At 40.0% G+C, this 24,581-nt stretch overlaps 1 protein-coding gene across 1 annotated transcript in view; it reads left to right on the top strand.

Annotated features, from left to right (window-relative positions):
- LOC127977142 (SH3 and multiple ankyrin repeat domains protein 3) overlaps positions 1 to 24,581 on the top strand; it is a 270,804-nt gene that overhangs the window by 110,610 nt on the left and 135,613 nt on the right. The window contains exons 3-4 of the mRNA XM_052581844.1: positions 2,731 to 2,934; positions 6,603 to 6,674. Coding sequence (XP_052437804.1) covers positions 2,731 to 2,934; positions 6,603 to 6,674 — 276 coding nt within the window. The remainder of the gene's footprint in view (positions 1 to 2,730; positions 2,935 to 6,602; positions 6,675 to 24,581) is intronic.

Here is a 24,581-nt window from a genome sequence, read left to right as displayed (position 1 = left end):
AAGTTTTTTTTGAGTATGGCTCTGTGTGACGTTAGATGGAGCAGAATTTCCTTATATGGGTCCTGAGGCACTTCTGCCGGAAGAGCGCACGCTCCCGTATAGCAGAGCACTGAGAGCACAACAGACTTCACTGATCAGAGCGAGAGCGTCGCCAAATGTCACAAAAGAAGTGTGTTTTTGGTTGCCAGGGCAAGACAACCCTGCACAGATTACCAAAAGAGAAACAGCATTAAGGGACCAGTGGATGGAGTTTATTTTTATAGAGCATCAACGGAGTTGTGCAAGTGCTTTTGTTTGTTCCCTGCATTTCGAAGATGCTTGTTTTACAAACAAGGCCCAGTTTGACGCCGGACGACATAAAGTGGAACTTAGTCATTTTCCAAAACCGCTAAGCAAATATATACAATTTCAGTACATACCACATAGAGACGTCGTTGCTGATGCTGCTCTTGTTAAATTTCAGCCTCTGGATCTGATTCTGGCTCATAAACATACGCTGAATCTGACTGTTAGCCATGGTTTATAATAAAACTAAAGACTTTTTGGAGTTATGAAGGATGCAGTACTACTCTATAGGTACTCAAGATTAACAGGATATTGAGTGAAAATGAGCATTTCACCCCCCCTTTAATCTAGATTAATCTCACTGTGATCTTGAAATTAATCTAGATTAATCTAGATTAAAATGGCTCATTCGAATTCTGCCCGAAGCCATTAAGAATATGTGTGTTACCCAAATAAAATTGACATACAGTAAGTCTTTGAGAAGGGGTTTATCAAGCTAGGTGGTGCATTAGAAAAGGGGCTCATCTCCTGTTTCCAAAATGCATCACAAAGTGCTTGAAAAAGCTGTAAACTAATTCCACATTGCACAAGGTGCAAACAACATTAAGCCTGTTTCACACATACAACGTCTGCAGTGCGTATGAAATATACAATCAAACCTACATTTATTCAGACACCTTCAACATTTCTCACATTATTACAGTTTTGCTATATATATATATATATATATATATATATATATATATATATATATATATATATATATATATATATCAAAAATTATATCTGGTGTCTGAATAATATTTGGTTTGACTGTTAAAATTACAAAGTAATTCAGTCAAGAGCAGTGAGTGATTTTCATTTTCATTTTCTTGGATTAACATTACAGCAGCCAGTAGCTAAATTAGGCGTGGTCACTTTAAGAGACCATGAACGCATCCAATATAATACACATCCCATTTTTTTCCTCAACTGTTTACTTTTTTTACAATTTATTTTCAAAAGAAAGATGAGTAACAGTCGACCCAACAATACAGAGGAGCTGAAGGCTCAATAGTGCCTTAGCAGTGCCACAGGCTGATCGCTTCCATGCCATTGTCTCACTGGTGCTGGAATGCTGGAATTTGAGTTAAAGTAGCCCCGACCAAGAATCAAGTGCATAAAGCAACATTCTTTAAAATACTTTTCTGTTTTGCAAATAATTTTTTTGATTGATTTTACGAAATATTCTAATATCTAATATTCTAAATATTTTACTTTCATGAGCTGGAAGCTCCAATCATCAAAATTAAAACTTCTGAAATGTTTTACTTTACATGTAATGAATATAATATTTGAAAGTCTTTTTGAAATATATATATAGTGTTCCTGTGGCTCAGTGAAAGAACATTGCGTTAGCTGTGCAAAAGGTTGTGGGTTTGATTCCCAGGGAACAGATGTTAGGTAAAATATGTTAGCCTGAATGCACTGTAAGTTGCTTTGGATGAAAGTGTCTGCTAAATGCATACTATATATATATATATATATATATATATAGCTTTATGAAAATACACATGTAATTTTGAACGCCATTCACTTGGCCCAGTCTAAAAAAACATTTTTTTGTATTTAATTTGTGCTTTCCATAAGTTCTTGTCAGAAAAAAGAATGTAAATGCGACGTGCGATGATTGTATTATTGTATTGAAGCGTCAGTTCCATTTGTGAGTTGAATAGAGGTTTGTCGTTTGGCGCCGGTCTGGTTTTCCTCTTGTTCTGAGTTTAAATAGAGCTGAATGCGCTCCAGTCGCCTGTCAGCGTGAGCGAAGATAAACACGGAAAAGAGTGATGAAATTTAAGATTGAAAATCAAGAGAAACGACCATGGTGGAGGCTGTTGTTATCCCCTGGAAAACAGAATGAAACGCAGGCTTAACTTCAGGGGAATTCTTCACACAATTACAAGTTTCTGAGACACTTTTCTTTTTATGTTCCTATGTGTGTGTATATGTGTGTGTTTCAGACTGATGTCCTCTCTCCTCCCCATCTTTGTCTCCTTAATGCTGGGCTCTCTGGTAAAATAAATGCAGTAGACAAGAGTTCAAAGCTGCATTTGATGTCATATTTGCTGAGAGGAGAAGCGAACAAAAGCGCTGAAAGCCTCTCTCACTCCTGCCTTCTCTCTCTGTCCCGGTGGTCTGCTGGTTCTCTGCCTCTAGTAATCACGGTGCTGTGGAAAGGGCAGGGGTTGTGTGTTATTAGTAATGGTATAGAGGACAAAGACACGGGTGAGGGGCTTTTATTGATACACTGCTTGATTGGGCAGTGGGTTCACTCTCAAATCTTCAGTGTTGATTTTGGGGCAAAAGCTAAAAAATTAAAAAACTTTAAATGGCATATTTGTTAGGGAATCTTCAGTTTGCTGTTGCGTATGACTTATCATGTCTCTCCTTTTGTTTCTTCTGCAGAAATGTATGAAGTTTAATGTGGAGTCGCCCATCTGGTTGTCTAAACAACGAATCCTCTGCACACTCAACCAGAGCCTGAAGGATGTGCTAAACTACGGCCTCTTCCAGCCTGCGTACAACGGCAAAGCCGGGAAGTTCCTGGATGAGCAGCGAACACTGAAAGAATACCCATTTCCTGCCATCTCTCCTGTCCCATACCTAGAGGTGAGGGTCTTCTCTGACTCCTGGAGCAGATTCAAATCCATTGTGGCCATGCTGTAAATGTCCCATATTGCTTTTGCATTGCCCACCCATGTTCTACTCAAAACCTTTAAAGTTCTCGCTCTCTTTTTTTTAAATACTAGTTTTGCCTCTTCTCTCCAAATCATCCTTTGATGAGAATGTTACCCATGTATATTTAATGCAATGTTGAAATATATATACTGGTAAGAATATTTAATTGAGAATACTGAGTAGATGAAGCCCTACTTAGAGGGTCACACCCCCTCAAATCCCGCCATAATTCACACCGGGGTTTTGACACTCAATATGCGTGCCAATAAAATAAAAGCTTGGCTTGCTTATGGTGTGTTCAGCAGATCTCATTTTGGCACTCTGCCTTCCTGAGTATATCTCCATTGTTCTGTCCACTCCTGTCAGCCTGTGTGGTCAGGCATACTCAGATTGTCATTTCACCTGATTTATCATTCCAATTTTGACTTTTGGGGTCGGTGTAGAAAAGAGCATTTGAGAGGGAGTGAGAGCAAACAAGAGTCGGCTTTTGAAAAATGGCCTCTTCGTATTTCTGCTGTGAGCAGGTAAATGACAGAAAGAAATCATTGCCTTTATGCAGTTAGGCTCTTTCTGAATGTGTTACTGAATTTGGAGCTGCACTAAATTTATTATGAATGTCTCCTAGGTGCCATAAACCTTGACAAATATGAATTAATGTCTCAACCCGTTTGCCATCAAAGGCACACACCTATATTAGCCTCTAAATATGTTTTACTCCGTTATAGACTTACTGACATAACCTACAAATCCTACAGTCAGCCGGCGCAACACTCATGTCATTTTTTTGTGTTCAATGAATATGAATATCTATCTATCTATCTATCTATCTATCTATCTATCTATCTATCTATCTATCTGTCTGTCTGTCTGTCTGTCTGTCTGTCTGTCTGTCTGTCTGTCTGTCTGTCCGTCCGTCCGTCCGTCCGTCCGTCCGTCCGTCCGTCCGTCCGTCCGTCCGACTGTCTGACTGTCTGTCTGACTTTTTGTCTGTCTGTCCGTCTGTCCGTCTGGCTGTCTGACTGTCTGTCTGACTGTTTGTCTGTCTGTCTGTCTGTCCGTCTGTCCGTCTGTCTGTCTGACTGTCTGTCTGTCTCTCTGTCCGTCTGTCCGTCTGTCCGTCTGTCCGTCTGTCTGTCTGTCTGACTGCCTGTCCATCCGTCTGTCTATATTTTGGATTAGATCAAAAGAAAAATGATTTTTAAGGAGGATTAGATCACAAAATCCAATCTTGGTTTTGATCTACATCAAATGGTCAGTTGTGTGTAGTTTAAGACATTTTAGTAAAACTTTTTGGAGAGAATGCAAAAGCAGTGACATATATTTTCCATCCCATATTTTTCTCAGTTACCATGTCCCTTTAGGGACATTCTGTAGAGCACTACTAATCCAGATTTGGTAATCTGAAAAACTTTGTTACTGAATAATTCTGATCCAAAATGAAATTTTGATTTGAAAAACCAGTAGAAAAGTAAGATGGATTACTTTCTGCTTTCTGAGAAACTGGCCTTGTTGCATGTTGCTTAATTTCACCAATTAGAACATGAGGCTCCCCAGGACCCTGTGTACATAAAGATTATTATGTGATAAATATTTAAATGGTTAAATTATAACCGTATACACTATACAGACCCAATGTCTGATAAATAGTGAAACGAGTTAAACGTGAGCGATATACCACGTGTGTGTGAGAACAGAAAGAGAAGCTTTGTGTTTGTGTGTGTTTCATCATTCCCCAAAGCAACCCGCTGCACGTGAACAGTCTAGTCATTTATTGTGCTCACATTGCTCCTGGCAAAGCATTGGCACACTTCATACAGCTCAGACCCGTTGCGGTAGTTCAGGCACCATCACTGCACAGCAGACGCTCCATCGACACACTAGCAGGTCTATAGATCCGTCACACGCTGGCCTGACAAACACAACTCACATAGTGAACTATGGGTTGGCTTGATAGCCTAATAGATAGAGCACACTGTAACGAAGAGATGTGAATGGTCAGATCCCAGTGAAGGAGAGGGATGGCGCTGTGGGCGTCTGCGAGGCCCTGCCCTCTTCACGGGCATGTGGTTTTGTGTACAGCGCTCGCTTCTGCAGCTCCAAGTCATGGCTGTTTCACAGTGATGTTTTGCAGTATGGTGTTATAGTTGGTGTCATGTTTTGGGATTGATGGCGCTGAGGTGCAGAACAGAGGAATTCTGGGTAGTGCTGAAAATTATAGTGTCGGCTCGCTTGCACTGCTCCTGCCCACAGCCAGAGAGACGCGTAGCGCAGCGGCGGGATCCTGTGGTGAGTTCTGAGCGTGTAAGATCTATTCACTCTTTTTGTTTGTGACTTTTTGACTTGTTTTCCGTTTGATCATGACATTTTGACTCGGTTATTCCTGAGGCGTTTGTTAATGGCCTTGAGTTTGACAGCAATACATTACTCTGAGTTTACAGCCTGCCTCTGAGTTTTCTTCAACTTTGCTGTTGTTGTCACGGTTGAAATGTTTTTTTTTTCTTCTCAACTTATAACTCAAGAAGAGTTTTGTCATCAGTTTTCTTGTTACTTAAAGCAGTAGTTTACATAAAAATGAAAATTCGGTCATTATTTACTCTATGTTGCTCTAGCTTAGTTGGTAGAGCATTGCCTTATTAAGCGCAAGGTTGGGGGTTTGAATCCCCGGGAACACATGATAGGTAAAAATTGATAGCCTGAATGCACTGTAAGTCGCTTTGGATTAAAGCAACTGCTAAATGCATAAATGTAAATTTAAATTTAAATTTAAGTTAATGACATAGACTGAAATTTAAGTCATCATTTAGAGAAATCCAGACATCCATCCCAGCTCTGCCCAACACATTAATGAACGCAGAAGACCAGTGAACAGTGACTTTTGGTTTGTTCCTAGCACAGTTAGCATATGGATTCAAAAGGCTGGGAAATATAGTGTGTTAATCATATGGTCTACTTTTATGGTGCTTTTATGTCCTTTTTGAAGCCAAATGATGACAGACTTACTCATTTATGGGTGAACTGTTCCTTTAAGGCCGATGTGTGTTATTTGTTTTGATGGGTTTTTTTTTAACTCTGAAAATTGTACAGAAATTTAGGTAATTATTCTACGATAATTTTGAAAATTGTCGTTGAATTTTACGATTTCTGGAACCACATCAGGAAATCTGATCAAAAATCGAATTCAATCCTCTTTTGTCAGTAAGACAACATAAGAAACATGTATTCATTTTATGCCGTTTATGTCATTTTTTTCTTCCTAAAAGTGTCGAAGTGTTTCGAAAGACTCCTGTTGTCTTGTTCCTCATGCAGTTCTGCTCGTTGCATCCTGTTTTGACTGAATGTGCGGTTTGTTGATTCACAGCAGGTTCTCTGTTAGAGGACTGTGATCCTGAGTGCAGCTGTAATGTGCAGATGTTTCAGCAGCTCACAGTTATGATTACAGCAGTTCACACTCAAACCTGAGTCTGTCTACCTCCACTTCACAGATTCAGCAAACATGACAATCACTGAGGAATGTTAGTGTGTGCACTTTAATGAAGACTAAAGTTGTGATATCCATAGTGATGTAACCCTAATCAATGCTGTGTTTTTGGTTTTGGCAGTTTCGCTACAAGAGGCGAGTGTATACACAGACACACCTGGATGAAAAACAGCTGTCGAAGCTTCACACTAAGGTAAGACAGGAGTGTTAGCCACTTCCTGTACCCACAATGCATCTGGCTGATCTGCTTTCATTACAGACACACATTTTTTATAAGTTCAGTGGCTACTAGAGTTCCTCGATCTTATGATTCAGGTTTACATTAAGGTGGTGAAACATGGCAGCTGTAACTTTTCTCAGTGCTGGGCCAATCGGAGCTAACATGATGGAGAAGGTATAGAGGATTTTAATTTATTCTTCAGAGAGGAATCATTCTAATTAATAGCTTTAAATAATTTAGTTTTTTGTTGTACCAGTATCTCAAATTAGAATTAATCAATGTCATTATCACTGTTGGGTAAGCTACTTTCAAAAAATAATTAATTACTATTAATAATTGCATCATCAATATTGTATTTAAATTACTTTACTAATTACTCTGTCTGAAAATTAACTTAGTTAATCAATAAGTAACTTAATTATTCAAAGCGCTAATTAGACTAATTAGAAATTAAACTATTTATTATCTCAATTGAGTGAAACAGAATAGTTTAGCCTTTTAGCTTTAAAACAACAGTTGTACTTAAACGTAAAAAAAACCCTTCTCTGGTTAACAAATAGAAATACTCTGAGTAACAACATATCTGAATAACAAAAAAGCTTAAGAAAAGTTAAACAATACATTTCAGTTTGGCAAGAATAGTCCAACTAGAAAAGTCCGTACAGGTTTATGTATAAATAACATGTTAACTAATGTTTCCTAGGTAAGAATACATTACATAAATGGTCTTCTCCACTGAATAAAGTCGTGTCAGATCACGCTTTTCTTTTGAAGTAAATTCCTCATAGCAGGACTTCTTTCAAAATGATGAAAATTAGACGAATCTTGATTTTTATTTTTTATCTATTTTTTGTATTTAGATGAGGGTTTTTGCCTGCAGGTAACTGTGTATAATGAGAAAAGATACGGAAAAGACTGTACCTTGCATTATTTACATATGGATTACATAATCAGAGAATATTCGTTTTCGATTTGAGTTCATTGATTTAAAAGTAGACACAAGCTTTCTATAGACGTATTTCTCATGTCTCTGTGTCAAATATTCACTGAGTTTGTGACAGGGAGAAAGTTGCTCATGGAGACCTAGAGGGCAGAAAGCGCACCCTGTTTGTTTTGTTTATTTTGCAAAAGCACAATGTTTTGTTTTTATTGTCAATGTGCACAAATAAAAGTAGGCCCTTTTAAGATTCGATTGATTTTAGTCTTATCTGTATCTGAGGATATAAGGTTTCTCTATGAATTAGGAAAAACTTAAAGTAAACGCGCTGATGTGCAGAGGGTTGAAGATGCTGCATTCAATTTTATCTTTAGACGGTGAAATTATATTTCAAATTCAATATTAATTTTAGAACCTTTTAAATTATTTACTGTATGTAACACAAGTGCTTTATAATTAACTAATTAAATTACTTAAAAATGAGCAATAAAATCTCTTACTTTACTTTTTCAGTGGATAAGTAATTTAATTACAGTTACTTAGTAACATGTTACACCCAACACTGGTCATTATTCAGGTTTAAATTAAGATTATTTCACATGGCATAAGTTTCTTTTCTCAGCAATGGACCAATAGGTATTACATAATGTTTTTTTTTATGTAATTTCATAGTGATTTCTGTGGCTAATTTCTTCAGAAATAAGTCATTCAATTCAATGCATTTTAAATAAAAAAATGTGCTTTTTAGTTGTGCCAGTGTCTCTAATTAGACATCCTGATGTTTACATTTAGGTGTCACATGGTACCTGTTACTTTTCTCAAAAATGGAGCAATCAGTGATTACATGATGATGCATGATTTATATCTTTTGCAGATTGCCGTGACAAATAATTTTTTGTTTTTGCTTTTTTTTTCAGAAATCATTCTTATTAAAAAATATGCTTTTTAGTTGTAATAGTGTCTCAAATTATTTAGGTTTAAATTAAAGCTGCAGTAGGTAATTTTTCGTAAAAAAAAATATATTTTTTTACATATTTGTTTAATCTGTCATTATGTCCTGACAGTAGAATATGAGACAGATAATCTGTGAAAAAACAAGCTCCTCTGGCTCCTCCCAGTGGTCCTATTGCCATTTGCAGAAATACACTGCTCCCAGTAAGAAACAACCAATCAGTAACTTTTTTTTGTGTTAAAAATTTACAAAATATATATAATAAGCAAGTACACCATGAATCCATTTTCCAAACCGTGTTTTTGGCTTGTCCTGAATCACTAGTGTGCACCTATAATAAGTGTTTATATACGGACTATTTTAGATACCGCGGCGGAGTAACCCAGTACCTTTGTGATTCTTCATAGACATAAACAGAGAGAAGTAGCTCCGGCTACGATGTTCTTCCGCAAGACGCAAGCAGTTCTGTTTATTAACCGCTAGAGCGTCAAAAGTTACCGACTGCAGCTTTAAAGGGTTAGTTCACCAAAAATGTGTCAACTTAACATTCTGTCATTAGTTACTCACCTTCATGTCATTCCAAACCCGTAAGACCTCCATTCATCTTCAGTACACAAATTAAGGAATTTTTGATGAAATCTAACCCCTCATAGACTGCAACACAACTGACACATTCAAGACCCAGAAACGTTGATAAGGACATCATTAATGTGACTCTAATGTTCTGAAGCTTCAAGAATACTTTTTTGGGGCTAAGAAAACAAAAATAGCTTTATTCAACAATTTATTTTTTCTGTGTTTTTGGATTTTAATCAAAAATATCTTAATTTGCATTCTGAAGATTTGGAACGACATGAACGTGAGTAATTAATGACAGATGTGTCATATGTGGGTGAACTGTCCCTTTAAGGTGATGTCATACTTGTTACTTTTCTCAGCGCTGGACCAATCAATGATTATTTGATGGGGATTTTAATATCATTTAACTTTTATTGCAGTCGCAAATAATTTTGTTTTCTTCGGAATGAAATCATTGTAATTAATAGATAAAGAATATATGCTTTTTAATTATAACAGTGTCTAAATTTAGACAGCCTGAAATGAAAATGGCAACCCTATGTAGTATTTGGTTTTCTAAGCCACCTAGCGCACTGCAGAGGAAGTTTGTGCCTTGTAGAAAACATTTATTAGCTAGCTTAATGGTTTCTGGAATGCTCAAGATGTTGAGGTGTCATTGAGCTGTTTAGGTGGATGGTGATGGTGATGATGATGACGGTAATCATGAGAAGCATGAAGCTCTGGAAGCGTTTACATGACCGTAACCTCCTCTGCTCTTCACAGATCAACAACACTTCTCATAAACACACACTGTGATGCGCCGCAATTACTAGCCAGTCCAACCAACTCCCCTCTCATCATGCTAATGCTGCTGTTTTTGGCCCGTCTGGCCTCCACGAATGAGATCTCCTCTCATCTCTCCTGAAGAGTCAGAGTTATGGCCTAAATCAAAATGAGCCATTAGCGCAATAAATGGAAATCAATGTTGGCTTCGTACCAATTTCGGCATCATCATGTCAGTCTGAATCCTCTATTCCATTCAATTAGACGAGAGCCTTTCTTTAGATGACGGCGATAATACCACACGTCTGACAGCGTCACCCTGTGTGACCGTATCACTGCGGTCAATGAAACGAAAAAAGTCCAAATCAATGAATAATCCACACTAGTGTTTATTAAAGGGTTAGCTCTCCAATTCCTCCTAAAATTTAAATTCTGTCAGCATTTGTTCACAGTTATGTCATTCTAATGATGTTTTTTTATTATTATTATTATTCACTGGAATACAAGTGGACATTTTTAGCAGAATATTCATGGTGCTCTTTAGTGTATAATGAAAGTGGATCTTGATACCGTAAGCTCTGTAAACACTGAGGGCACAAATATTCAGATAAGAGCTTGAACAATATGGGTTTTCCAATTCTTTTTTAATTTTGTCTTGAATATTAGTTTGCATTTTTTGCTCTCAAGCTCCAAAAATGACAAATAAGATCATGAAACATTAAAATGTCCTGTAGTCTTCTGAAGCCATATGATAGCTTTGTTTAAGGAACAGAGCAGAATTTGAGTTTTTTATTTACTGATAATCCTTGAAGCTTTTCTTTAATGCTTGGCTTGGATACAGTTTTAGTAAATTGATTCATTTGGATCGTTAATTTTAAGAAACCTGTTCAAATTCTTCTGTCATGTAAACAGTCATTTTAATAGCTATTTTTATTTTATTTTATTTTTTATTTCCACAAATTTGTCCTTTTAAAATTATTTAAAAGTTTGTGTTTCCTTTTGGGATTTCTGATTGTTGTTTTGTAGAATTCTTCTTCGGTATATGGTTATGAAAATTATTCTTTTAAAGAAATCCAAAAAGTAAAAGAAAAACAAAGAAATTGTTAAATTTTATATCTATGTACCTCTATGATAACCTCTATCTATTTATTTATGCATTTGTATTATATATATATGGCAGCCAATTTATTCTGGTTTAGTTGTATAAATGCAGTACACAGAGGTAATTAATAAATATATATGTATATATAAATGAATGCAATTATCAAGCAAACGTCACAATTCTGGACCCCTTGGGATGGACTGAATTGCACTTTCATTTATTGTGCTGACCTCTCCTGAGGGGTGCACACGCAGATGATCAAACATCTACAAATGCACGTGCCTGCACATGCTCACATCCCACGCACATATGAACTGTCAATGTGTGGCATGTGTGGCGTGTGTGCAGTGGTGTGTGTTCAGGTCAAGCATTAGCCTAGTTTTCAGTCATTCACTCTGTTTTTACTGAGCCAAGATGAAACTTAATGCACTGTGTGTGTGTTTAGTGAAGCCTGGAGGTCAGAGATGGTCATATGACTGACGGTAAAAAGACGTCTGTCTTTAGCAGAGATAATAAGCCCTCAGTGCTGAAGCAGCTGATGTTAATGTGGAAATGAGAAGTTATCATTGCATTACTGAGCTGGTAAAGATGCGTACAGCTTGACCCCGGTCAACCCCATCACAGTCTCACCTGAGCTGCATTACAGAGCTGGCAGGACACACTGCAGGCCCAGCTGTGTGTGAGCAAGTTCTGCTCTCCAGAGAACGAGACGTGGAAGAGGAGAGGAAAAGAACTAGAGCGTGTAGACAACAGCCTTCTGATGCACGCAAACACACTTTATACTGTATTTGCAACATGCGACTTTCTTTCTTTCTGTCTGTCTGTCCATCCATCTATCATTCTGTCTATCATTTTGTCTATCAATCTCTCATCTTGGCACTATATGTTTTGATTCACTAAAGAAACACTTAATACGAGTCAATTGTTTGTGAACTGGACAACACTAGTGACGCTATGTAGTTTGCTGTTGTGTGCAGACTGTAAGAACAATAGAAAAATGTGTTTTTTGGAATTTTTTTTTTTATTATTATTACACACCCTTCTTATCTGTATTTCATTCAATGATATTTATTAAACTCATTCATACATTCCATAGCTCACTCATCCACTAACTCATTTTTCACTGTCAGTATAAACTGAAGGGTGTTGTACTGGCGAGTGTGTTGAATGTTAAAATCTGAAATCTCAACTGCTTCTATCTGTCTCACTCGCATTCACCCCATTCCTCTCAGACTGTGTGTGTGTGTGATACTGAAGTCTCTGTATCCACCCTGAGCTAGTACAGGTTTGGAGCTGCTTGTTTGGAGAAACGTGTTCTGCCTGCTAACTCGTGTCAGTGTATATCTGTCTGCACATACATTCCTTCTTTTCTTGTTAAAAGTAAATGTGCCATGTTTGACTTGTGCTCTCTGCCTCACCTTTATCTGATTCAACCTCTCAATATCTCTCTACACATCAATCCCTCGTTCCTGATCTCCAGTCATCTTCCCTTTGACTTCCACCTTACTCTTCTCCTGCCACACCTGAGGAAGCTCATTACTGACAGTCAACCTCCAGCGCAGAACACTCTTCTGACTCATCCCTCCATCAGACAGAATCTCTTATATATACTGTGTTTGTCCTCTTAGCCCAAACGAGGCCCGCTTTCATTTGATTGTGTGAGTTGTGACATATAAAGCAGCTTCGTTTTCTGGACCAGTGGTTTTTAATTGATGGATCGTGACCTAAAATTGGATATGCAAACTGCGCAGATAAATTAATGCTAAATGGAAATAGTTTAGTGCTGTATTAAACCAACCTTATCATTGTGCTTAGTTAGGGTTATAAAAATAGTTCAAAAACTTTTAAATGGTAGGTGAGAACACTTAGGGAGTTTTGACACTGATGTCAAAGGTTGCACATCTGATTAAAGTCTATAGTACATTGGTGCCTGCCCTTTTTTACAGAGTTACTGTATGAGCAATGAACCGAACCAACCAGATATAGGATCACAACATTGCAAACTTGTATTTAAACCAAAAAAGGTATTTGAAAATCGTACAAAATGGCAACATTGTGAATTTGATAGCCTTACTAAGGGGAAGAACTGCAATCCCATGAGGTGTTGCAAATTACATGCAATATACTTATACTTATGCATATAGAAAGAATATATTTTCTGTTCATTGCAATATGTAGTTTTACAGTGTAGAGAGAATTTTTACTGGAGGAGATTTCTTTACATATTCATCGGGGTTATGTTGTAACGAGGCTGCCTCAAGCTGGGATTGAACCCGGGTCTCTGGTGCTCTAAGAGGGTGAATTTACTCACTGAGCTACTCTCAGACTGTTAAACCCAAGAGCGGAAGAGCGAAAGAGCAAAAAGGCCAAGGGGCTTGAATCTTCAAAAAGTAACAATAATCTTTACTTGAGAAAACAAAGTACAAGATAAACGTAGCAAACTTAGCTACCGTTAAACAGAAAAAGACACAAGGGTCCAAATATATGAGAACAATCAAACTTAACTTAGCAACTGGGTACAAAGGGAGCATAGGCTCAAGACTGAACATAATAGCAGGGAACAAACAGACTTATAAAGGGTCAAACACAGGTGTGAGGAATCAACACTGATGAGCAGAGCACTGAACATGGTACGGGGCGATGCCGCCCTCTGGAGGAGCGGAGAGACCATAGGGCCAGAGTTCATAGGACAAGAGCCATCTGCAGTTCTGGAGGTAACATGACTCCGTACTCGTTGATAGTGACTCCTGCAGGCCAGGATGAAAACTGCAATGCAGATACGAGCCCATTACAGGATCCCCTCTCCTAGGAACGGCTCCTGACGTTCCTTAGATTGGCTCCTTGGGCTTGGTGAAAGTCTGAGATGAGGGCCTTATCCAAGATATCCCGAGCTGGAACCCAGGTCCGCTCCTCTTGGCCATAACCCTCCCAGTCTACCAAGTACTGAGCCCCTCCACGTACCCGGCGGTAACCCAGCAGCCTGCGGACAGTGTAGACTGGCTGACCATCAATCATGCGAGGAGCTGGGGCAGATTTACTGGCTGGAGACAAAGTGGAACAAACAACAGGTTTTAATTGAGAAACATGGAAAGTAGGATGGATTTTCATGGACCTGGGTAGGAGAAGACGAAAGGAAACCGGATTAATCTTTCGGAGGATCTTGAAGGGGCCAATGTATCTTGGAGCCAGCTTACGAGATTCCACTCGCAAGGGAAGGTCTCGGGTAGAGAGCCACACTCTTTGTCCTGGACGAAATGAGGGTCCTGCTCTCCTCCTTAGGTTAGCCTGCCTCCGTTGGAGTCGGGCCGCCCTCACCAGGGCTGCACGAGCCCTCTTCCAGGAAAGTCGACAACGACGGACAAGCTGTGTGGCAGCTGGGGTGTCAACCTCTGGCTCCTGTCCAGGAAACACGGGTGGGGGGAATCCATAGAGACACTCAAAGGGGGACATGCCTAAAGAAGAATGGTACAGAGTGTTATGAGCGAATTCAGCCCAAATTAAACGAGAGCTCCAAGTGGATTGGTTGTCGGCCACCAGGCACCTCAGGGTCTTCTCAATGTCCTGATTTACCCTCTCAGTTTGTCCATTGGACTGGGGGTGGAAGCCAGAGGACATGCTGATGGAGGACCCAATGAGCCGGCCAAACGCCTTCCAAAACCGGGATGTAAACTGTGGCCCCCGATCAGAAACCATATCCTGGGGAAAGCCGTGGATTCTGAACACATGTTTCATCAGAAGTTCTGCAGTTTGGTTAGCTGTGGGGAGTTTGGGCATGGGTAAGAGGTGACAAGTCTTAGAAAATCGATCTACCACCACCAGAATTACTGTGTTTCCCTGAGACGGGGGCAAGCCTGTGACGAAATCCAGGGAAATGTGAGACCATGGACGTCTCGGGATAGGCAGTGGGTGCAGTAAACCATGAGGGCGAGTTCTTGACCCCTTGCACTGGGCACACACTGGACAAGCAGAGACAAAGGCCCTAACATCTCTCTGTAACTTGGGCCACCAAAACTTCCTCTGAACAAGCTTACAGGTTCTAGTGGTACCCGGGTGTCCGGAGGGGAGGGATGCATGTGCCCACTGCAGGACCTCAGAGCGCATACAATTAGGGACAAAGAGACGCCCTACAGGGCCATTACCTGGACCAGGCTGTTGCTGTTGGGCTCTCCTGACGGCGGTCTCAATATCCCACTGGATGGGGGCTATCACCCTGGCTGCGGGGAGGATGGTTTCTGGGCACAACTCCCTCTCAGGTGGTTCAAACTGCCTCGAGAGTGCATCTGGCTTGAGATTCTTGGAACCTGGGCGATAAGAGAGAATGAAGTTGAACCGGTTAAAAAAAAGGGCCCAACGGGCTTGTCGTGAGTTTAACCTCTTGGCATCTCGAATGTAGGTGAGATTTTGATGGTCCGTCCAGATTAGGAATGGGTGTTTGGCACCCTCAAGCCAGTGCCTCCACTCCTCCAATGCCATCTTAATGGCCAACAGCTCCCTGTTCCCAATGTCATAATTTCTCTGTGTTGGGGTAAGACGGCGGGAAAAAAAAGCACATGGGTGAAGTTTAGAATCACTCTTACACTTCTGTGACAGGACCGCTCCTACCCCCACATCCGAGGCATCCACCTCCAGGACAAAGGGCAGCTCTGGGTCTGGGAGAGTTAGAATGGGGGCAGATGTGAAGCGTTGTTTCAGTGTAATGAAGGCATGGTCAGCATCGCTGGTCCACATGAATGGCCTGTTGGACTTCTTTGTGAGTGAGGAAAGAGGTTCTGCAATAGAACTAAAATTTCTTATGAATCTCCTGTAGAAATTAGAGAACCCCAGAAAGCGCTGTACCTGCTTGACTGAAGTGGGTCGGGGCCAGTCCACGACTGCTCGGATCTTGCCTGGATCCATCTGGAGGCTGCCCTTGGACACATGGAAGCCGAGAAATGAGACAGCTGGGACATGGAACTCGCTCTTCTCCAGCTTAACAAAGAGCTTGTGCTTCAACAGCTGGGTCAGGACCTGTCTGACATGCTGAATGTGCTCTTGGAGGTTGCGGGAGAATATCAAAATATCATCCAAGTAAACAAACACAAATATATTCAGCATCTCTCTAAGGACATCATTAATAAAGGCCTGAAAGACAGCAGGAGCATTAACCAGCCCGAATGGCATTACCTGGTACTCGTAGTGGCCTGTCGGGGTATTAAATGCAGTCTTCCATTCGTCCCCCTCCCGGATCCTGACAAGATGGTATGCATTTCGGAGGTCCAGTTTGGTAAAGATGGTGGCCCCCTGCAGGATCTCAAAGGCTGTGGTCATAAGTGGGAGGGGGTAACGATTCTTGATTGTGATGTTATTTAAGCCTCGATAATCAATACAAGGTCTGAGACTGCCATCCTTCTTTTCAACAAAGAAGAAACCGGCTCCTGCCGGTGATGTGGAAGGACGGACGAATCCATTATCTAGAGCTTCCTTCAGATACTTGTCCATAGCTAATCTCTCAGGACCAGAGAGGGAAAATAGCCTTCCACGGGGAGGGCAAGTTCCTGGCATCAGTTCAATAGCACAGTCGTATGATCTGTGGGGGGGCAGTGTGGCAGCTTGGACTTTACTAAATACTTCGAGGAGGTCCATGTATTCCGGGGGAACACGGGATGGCTCGGGAGGGTAAAGAGGGGGCTTGATAGTGACTGGTTCGATCCTGGGAATAGCCATGACTTCCACGGACGGGGCTTTGAGCCTAAAGATGGAATTGCTCTTGGGATTGCCAGACATTGATTCTTGGACAGACTTCAGCTCAGGTGGACCGCAGAAAGCAGTATTTGACAGTTGGCAGTGTGTTCCCCACTCTGTGACAACTCCTCTGGACCAGTCAATATTGGGGTTATGAGCAGTCAACCATGGGAAACCGAGGATTATAGGGAGTCTAGGGGTATGAATTAATAAAAACTGAATCAATTCCTGGTGGTTCCCTACTTTTAACTGAAGAGGTGGAGTGCACTCACTGACCCGACCCGATCCCAGTGGGCTGCCATCAACTGCAGTAATGTTAAGGGGTTCTTGGAGAGTCACAGGGTGAATTGCAAGACTTTGGGCCATCTTAAAGTCCATAAAATTCCCGGCGGCCCCAGAGTCTACAAAGGCACATACTTGATGGTGTTGCTGGCCCATGGTAATTGTGGCCTGGATCCTCAAACCCAAGTTTGCTGAGCAGGGGATGGTTCCTATTCTCGCCCGGGCCCCCCTACTCCAGGACGAGACTTGGCTTTTCCCGAAAGCTCAGGACAGTTGGTACGAAAGTGTCCTGGCTTGCCACAGTAGAGGCAACATCTATCTCTCATCCTCCTATTACGTTCGGACTGGGATATCCGAGTTCCCCCCAACTGCATGGGTTCATCCATGTCCCCAAGAGGAGGAGATAATTTAACAGGACTGGTGGCCTCAAATAAGCTGGTCTCCCGCTGCCGCTCTATCTGGCGTTCTCTGAGGCGATGGTCAACCCGGATAGCTACATCAATGAGGGACTCAAGGTCAGGGGCAGGGTCTCGGAATGCCAATTCGTCTTTGAGCTCTGATGACAAAGCATGGTGAAAGGTCGCTCTTAGGGCTCTTTGATCCCATCTACTCTCAGCCGCCAGAGTGCGAAACTCTATGGCGAACTCAGCTGCGCTCCGGGTACCTTGAGAGAGATTCAGCAGGCGACGATCGACATCACCTCCACTGGCTGGATGTTGGAAAACTCTCTTCATCTCCGTGATGAACTGTTGACTGTTTGTGGTTAGTGGAGACTTCTGGTCCCACAAAGCTGAGGCCCATTCGAGCGCCTTGCCGGTGAGGAGAGTAATGATGTAGGCCACCTTACTGCTTTCAGTGGGAAAACAACTTGGTTGTAGTTGAAAAGCCAGAGTGCACTGGGTAATAAATCCTCTGCATCTCTCAGGGCTTCCATCAAACCTTTCTGGGGCTGGTAATCTGGGCTCAGAAGGAAGGGTCACCATGGGCCTAGGTTGAGGATCAGGGGGCTGTTGGAGTTCTTGGGATGAAGAGGCCTGGGACTGAAGGCTCAAAATCTGGACAATTTGAGACAGGGTTTGATCATGTCGTTGGATGGTAGTGGCTTGCTCAGAGAGTGCAGCAAGGATCCGTTCCACATTGGAGGGTGGTGAAGACTCTTCCGCTGGGTTTGCTTCCATGGTTCAGTCTTGCTGTAACGAGGCTGCCTCAAGCTGGGATTGAACCCGGGTCTCTGGTGCTCTAAGAGGGTGAATTTACTCACTGAGCTACTCTCAGACTGTTAAACCCAAGAGCGGAAGAGCGAAAGAGCAAAAAGGCCAAGGGGCTTGAATCTTCAAAAAGTAACAATAATCTTTACTTGAGAAAACAAAGTACAAGATAAACGTAGCAAACTTAGCTACCGTTAAACAGAAAAAGACACAAGGGTCCAAATATATGAGAACAATCAAACTTAACTTAGCAACTGGGTACAAAGGGAGCATAGGCTCAAGACTGAACATAATAGCAGGGAACAAACAGACTTATAAAGGGTCAAACACAGGTGTGAGGAATCAACACTGATGAGCAGAGCACTGAACATGGTACGGGGCGATGCCGCCCTCTGGAGGAGCGGAGAGACCATAGGGCCAGAGTTCATAGGACAAGAGCCATCTGCAGTTCTGGAGGTAACATGACTCCGTACTCGTTGATAGTGACTCCTGCAGGCCAGGATGAAAACTGCAATGCAGATACGAGCCCATTACATATGTAGTTTTCATCAGGAATTCATCTGTTAATTTTTTTTTTCTGAAATAATGAAACTGACAAACCCCCCTGGGGTACAGAACAGAACCATTATAAGCATATATATAATTACAATTCACAATTACGTGAGTTGTAAACAAAATGTAAGCGACTGCTTCCAGTGAAGAGACTGTAAGGAAAAAACTAAGTTAGATCGGATTACTGGTTCAGTTGGTGGAGTTGGGGTTGGAGGAGGGAGTTAATTGCAAGCAGCAATGCGATGGAAGAAAACACTGAAGAATGGGAATTTTAATAGACCGCAGGTGATGGGTGTCAAGACTGGATTGGTACACGTCAGGAACAGCTGACTGTCAGCTGATGCAAGCGTGACTAACGTGGCCTGACTGAACTAACGCGATGCTCGATTTTCAGCAAAAGCATACAGTATATAATCAATTAGCCTACTATCTTTAAAGGTTTATAAATTATTATAGAAAATCTTCATATACAGAAAATGAATGGGATTTTTCCTTCTGTAATCCAACTAATGTTTTATCTGTCACCTGGTAGAAGCTAGATAAATCAGACAGTTGTTAACCATGGAACAAACAAAATTGATTTGATATTAACAAACCAAAATTGTCAAATTTCCTGTTCGGTCTGAGTCATAATTAGTGTCATAATAGATTTTGTAAATTGTTGGACCTATTCAGTTCAAAGTAATATCATTACTTTTTAATATTATTATATTATATTTGTTTGTGCAAAATCCGTTTAGAATTACTGTGCTAAACTCTTGTGGAGTTATGTTTATTATCGTTGGATGTCTGTCATTTCATCTAGTGATTCAGATGGGATTAGGATCTATTTCTCACTTGTCTTATACTTAGATGTAGATATTTTGCAGTATTTCCATATTGATTCAATTTTCATGTCAGATTGGATTTTAGCCGTGCGTGAACCACCAACTGCTATGTTTTGTCAGTAATGTTTAAATCCACAATGAAGGTGCATCAGGCAGTCAGAAGATTTGCACACAATAAGAAATTTAGCCTTCATTACAGAATTTGACAGCTTAGATGAGGTGAAGCATTGTGACAACAACAAACATTTCTATCCTGACAGAACTAGATTTCTCAGAGGATGCCTGAGTTAACTGCAGAAAATAGGTAATTTGTTATTTACACCGACGTGTTCGATTCAAACTGGATTGAAATGACAAAGTGCGTTTGTGAAACACGACTTTACTGACCTGAGGGAACTAGTCTGTTTCAATAGGGCTATAGTTTCAGAATGAGTTTCCCACACAGAAATAAACAATATAAGACATGGAGCATAATGATACAGTGTTTGAATGATATTACAGACCTGCTAACAACAGCGAGAGAAGAGTGCAGCCTCATATGAGAGTGCATTTTGGCTTTTGCGGTTTCTTCTCTTGTAACACACCTTGAATGCAGTGTGTGTGTGTGAGAGAGAGAGAGAGAGAGAAAGAGTAAACCAGACTGCAGCAAATATAAATTAGTGAGGTTAACTTGTTTCTTATCCTTTCTTCATTCCTTCTTCTTTCACTGAAAGGCTGCATATTTCCTTCTTTCTTTCCTTTCTTCTTTCCTTGTTTCATTCCTTCCTTCTTAGGAAAGCTTCAAATTCCTTCCATCTTTTCTTTCTTGCGTCATACCTTCCTTCCTTCTAAGAAAAGCTTTTTCTTTGTTTCTTTCTTTCTTTCTTTCTTTCTTTCTTTCTTTCTTTCTTTCTTCTCAGAAATCTGTCATTAAATTCCTTTCTTCTTTCCTTCTTTCTGAGAAATAAATTAATTTGAAGAACCTAATTTCTTCCTTTCTGTCTTGTTTCTTTCCTTTCTTAAATGTGTCTGTAAATTCTTTCTTTCTTTCTTTCTTTCTTTCTTTCTTTCTTTCTTTCTTTCTTTCTTTCTTTCTTTCTTTCTTTCTTATTTCTATGTAGACACACTGGCTGATATAATGTTGTATCACAACTGTTTCCAAGCAGTCTGAATGCACAATAATTTAATCAACCAATCACACGTCCAGCCTCAGACATCAAAAAGAAAGAGAGAACAGCATTACCACTCTGGTTTTCGGCTGACCAATCACGTTAAGCTGGAGGCGGAGCTTCTTGTAGTCACAGTCGTATCTGTTCTGGTCAATGAGCATGCTGCAGTCAACTGCATAGTGAGTGTGTCTGTGTGTGTGTGTGTTGTCAGAATGTGGATCTGTTTCATCACTGCTCTCTGTGGGACACACACCATCAGCACGAACGAATGAGTGTGAATGAATAAACGTGATCTTTTTCTTTACTGGCTCAACCCCAAATGGTCTCCCCCTCCCCTCCTCAAAACTACCGCCACATCTTCCCCTCTTCCTCCTTTTTCTCCTCCCTTTCTCCCTCCTGCTCCCTCCCCATCACCGCATCCAGCAAAATCAGCCCTTCATCACACCCCAGACGCTAGCGTGTGTGTGCGTCTGCGAGAGAGAGAGTGTGAGCGGGCAGCACTCTGGCGAGACGTGAGTGTGTGGAGAGAGAGAAAGAGAGAGAGGGGACGAGGAGGAGAAGACAGGGTGATAGGTGAGAGGGCATGTGGTGGATGATTGTGTGATGAGAGGAGATGGGGGGAGCACTCGGACGGAGAGACGGCAGAGAGCGGAGAAGCAGGAAGCCGCGCAAGGACGTCAAGAAGTCCAAAATCAACAGTAAGGTATCCATTTCTCGCTCTGACATTTCTCTATGTGTCTGTCTTGTTTAGAATGTGTAAGAGCGGGTGTGTGTGTGTGTGGCGTTGCATTCCATCAGTGTGTGTATGAGGATTATAGCAGAGTAACTTCCCTTTGAGTGTGTGAGACAGTTTGGCACAGAGAGACAGAACTGGCCCCAGGCTCAACAATAAGGATTTTCTTCTGCTGTCGTTGTTCATTTAATGGTCAAATATCGTAAAAAAAATTCTGTGATGCAACTCTGGGACAGGTGTAAATTTATACACAGTTTTGCTTGCATACTGTGTGAAATGTAACTGTTTGCTTACAATTTAGACATTTTGACACATCCTATTCTGTGCAATTAACTGAGATGTTACCAAATCCATATATTTGCTCCAACATTGTTACCAATTTAGGTGTGTACTCAGTTTGTCTGTAAAAAATATTTTATTTTAAGTATTTTCTTTTTTAAGTTGTATTTTTTATTATACTATTTTAACAACACTTAAATATAATATTTAGCGAAACTTAAAATAAATATCCAATTTTATTTTGTACTTTCTAATGTTGAGATGCCTAAATTTTTTAATATATATTTATTCTAGTTTTAAGTATTTTATTTATATTTATTTAGACAAACTGCAATTTTAAATATTTAGTATTTATCGTTATACAGTTTACAAAACAGTACATTAATACTTATCACCACCCTTAACATGAAAATAATTACCAGCTTGTGGTCATTATTACTTTTTATCTGTGTTTTATCATTTTTACTAATTATCAGTGTTTCTTTTATTTTAAACTTTGTTTACATTTTAATTAATTCGCTTTTAATTTGTGCTTTTGTCATTGATATTAGTAATTTTTGCTTTTTTTCCATTTATTTTTTTCATGTATTTCAGAATTTCAAGGTAGTCATTTTATAATTTCAGTGAAAATGATTTGTCAAAGTAACATTTCACATTTTTTCTTTAAGTTTAAGTGTGTTTTCATGTAAAATTATATATTTATATTTTTATTTCAGCTTAATTTCATTTACAATTTTTACCATTTTTTATATAGTTAGGATTAACTGCACTGCAGTTTATTGTATTGGCCAGAATGTTAATATCGGTGCATCCTTAGTTCAAATATATCTGATTCCAAATTTAAAAACTATGATGTATGTGATCAGTGGACACAGGATATGACAAGCTTTGTCAGCAGGCCTGAAACTATCTCACACTTAGTTCAGGCCATCATACTGTCCTTAGAGAGAGACAAAGCCTTCCATGCACTCCCAAACACTCTTTTATCAGCATGTGTTCAGTGTTGCATAAAATGTCAAGACAGCAGTGGAGCTAAAGTGTAGCTGCATGTGAGTGTTTAAGGTGTGAACAAGAATGATTCAAGCATTGAAGTTTACAGCATCAAGCATTTCCAGTGTAGTCTGTTTTGGTTCTTGCTTGCATGTCCTTTGAATGCCATTCCCGGAATTCTGATTGTGTGTGGTGCCTTCACGTGGATTTGACAGCGTGCTGATCCGCGGTCTTGACGAAAATGACACAGGCTGTGATGCGTAATCTCTTGATCCTGTGAAGTGACTGATGGGAGATTTAACGAGGCCTCGGAGTGGCAGCCGCTGGCGCGATGGCACGATCAGACAGAGTGTGGAGTGTGGAGTCAGTCAGAGATGACAGATTTGGGAAAACAGTACTGGAATGTTTGGGAAACTCTTTCCTTTAGGGACTTGTGAGGGCTTCTTCCCACTCTTTTTAGACTGATGAAACCATATAGTACAGATTACCTTTACACCTCATATTTGCTTGGGTTTTGGGTGACTGGATCAAAATCTTGACCAAAAAAAGGCAGGTATATGTGCACCTAAGATTTGTATATTGTTCAAAAGTTCGTTTTTTTAAAAAACTCCTCTGCTCACCAAGGCTGTATTATTATTATTTATTTTTTTCAAAAGTAAAAAATAAAATATATTTAAATGTTAATGCAATTTTAAATAGCTTTTCAAATATATTTAATATATTGTAAAAGTACACAAATACATATATTTTGATCACAATTAATACATTTGACAGCCCTAGAAAAATCTGATAATATTAGTGTATACTGTACATCTGTCATTGTTTTATGTCTATAATTACCTGCCCTTGCAAAAAAAGGCTACGATAGCAGTTTATAAAGATTTAAAGAACTAAAATAATGTGCATGTAATGTAATGTACAAGCAAGAGTTAATCTGGCACTGTTGAGATCTCTTCTGAAACTCTAGAAAAGAGACATATGAGATTACAGTGATGTTTTGTGTGAGAAGCATTTGCTTTAGGCAAATATCTCCATTTGAGCTTATTTTAATTTCATTGCTTTTTTATGAAAATGAAATATGTTTGATATCTCAGGATGTTTTTTTTTATATGCCACTTTTTTCTGTGGAAGCACTTGTACTGTATTTGTCTGTATATATGCATGTCTTAGTGTGTTATCAAGCAGTATATTCATTCCACACGAGAGCGTGAGTTAAATCTAACAGAGCATGCACTAGTTTGCTCCATATCTACAGCTGTGACCTGTTCTACCGTATACGTTCCACTGTACTGTACTGTAGTTTGTGACATGTATCTTAGATTGGATGGGGTTCAAAACAAACTTGTTTTGAGTTTTCAGTTGTTATCAAATGGTGTTGGGGTGGTTAAATGTGAAAGGTTGCTGATTTGGGCTAGAATTGAGACCTTAAGTGAGACACTTAACCTCAGCTTACTCCAGGAGGACTGACCCTGTTATACTCCACTTTAATTAAATCATCTGCTAAATGATTACTTATATATTTATGAGAGAGGCTTTTGAAATGCCTTTCAGGTTTTCAAGAGAGTATACATGTTAATATTATATACTGAAAGTTATATAGTAGAAGAAATAGTTGTATGGTTAAATTCGGTTTAATTCTTTTGAAGGGCTATTGAAATACCATTCATGTGAGTTTGGAGAGAGAGCATAGAGCTGTGAATAGCGTCCCATTCACTGAACTGTCCCGGGAATCTTTTATCGGTCCTGCCCTGCGGCTGACCATTACACGGCCTAATTAAATCAGAGTGAGGTCCAGTACAGCCACAGAG

The sequence above is a fragment of the Carassius gibelio genome, chromosome B18 (assembly GCF_023724105.1).
Source record: "Carassius gibelio isolate Cgi1373 ecotype wild population from Czech Republic chromosome B18, carGib1.2-hapl.c, whole genome shotgun sequence".
Classification (NCBI taxonomy): domain Eukaryota; kingdom Metazoa; phylum Chordata; class Actinopteri; order Cypriniformes; family Cyprinidae; genus Carassius; species Carassius gibelio.
This window is presented reverse-complemented; position numbering and strand designations above follow the sequence as displayed.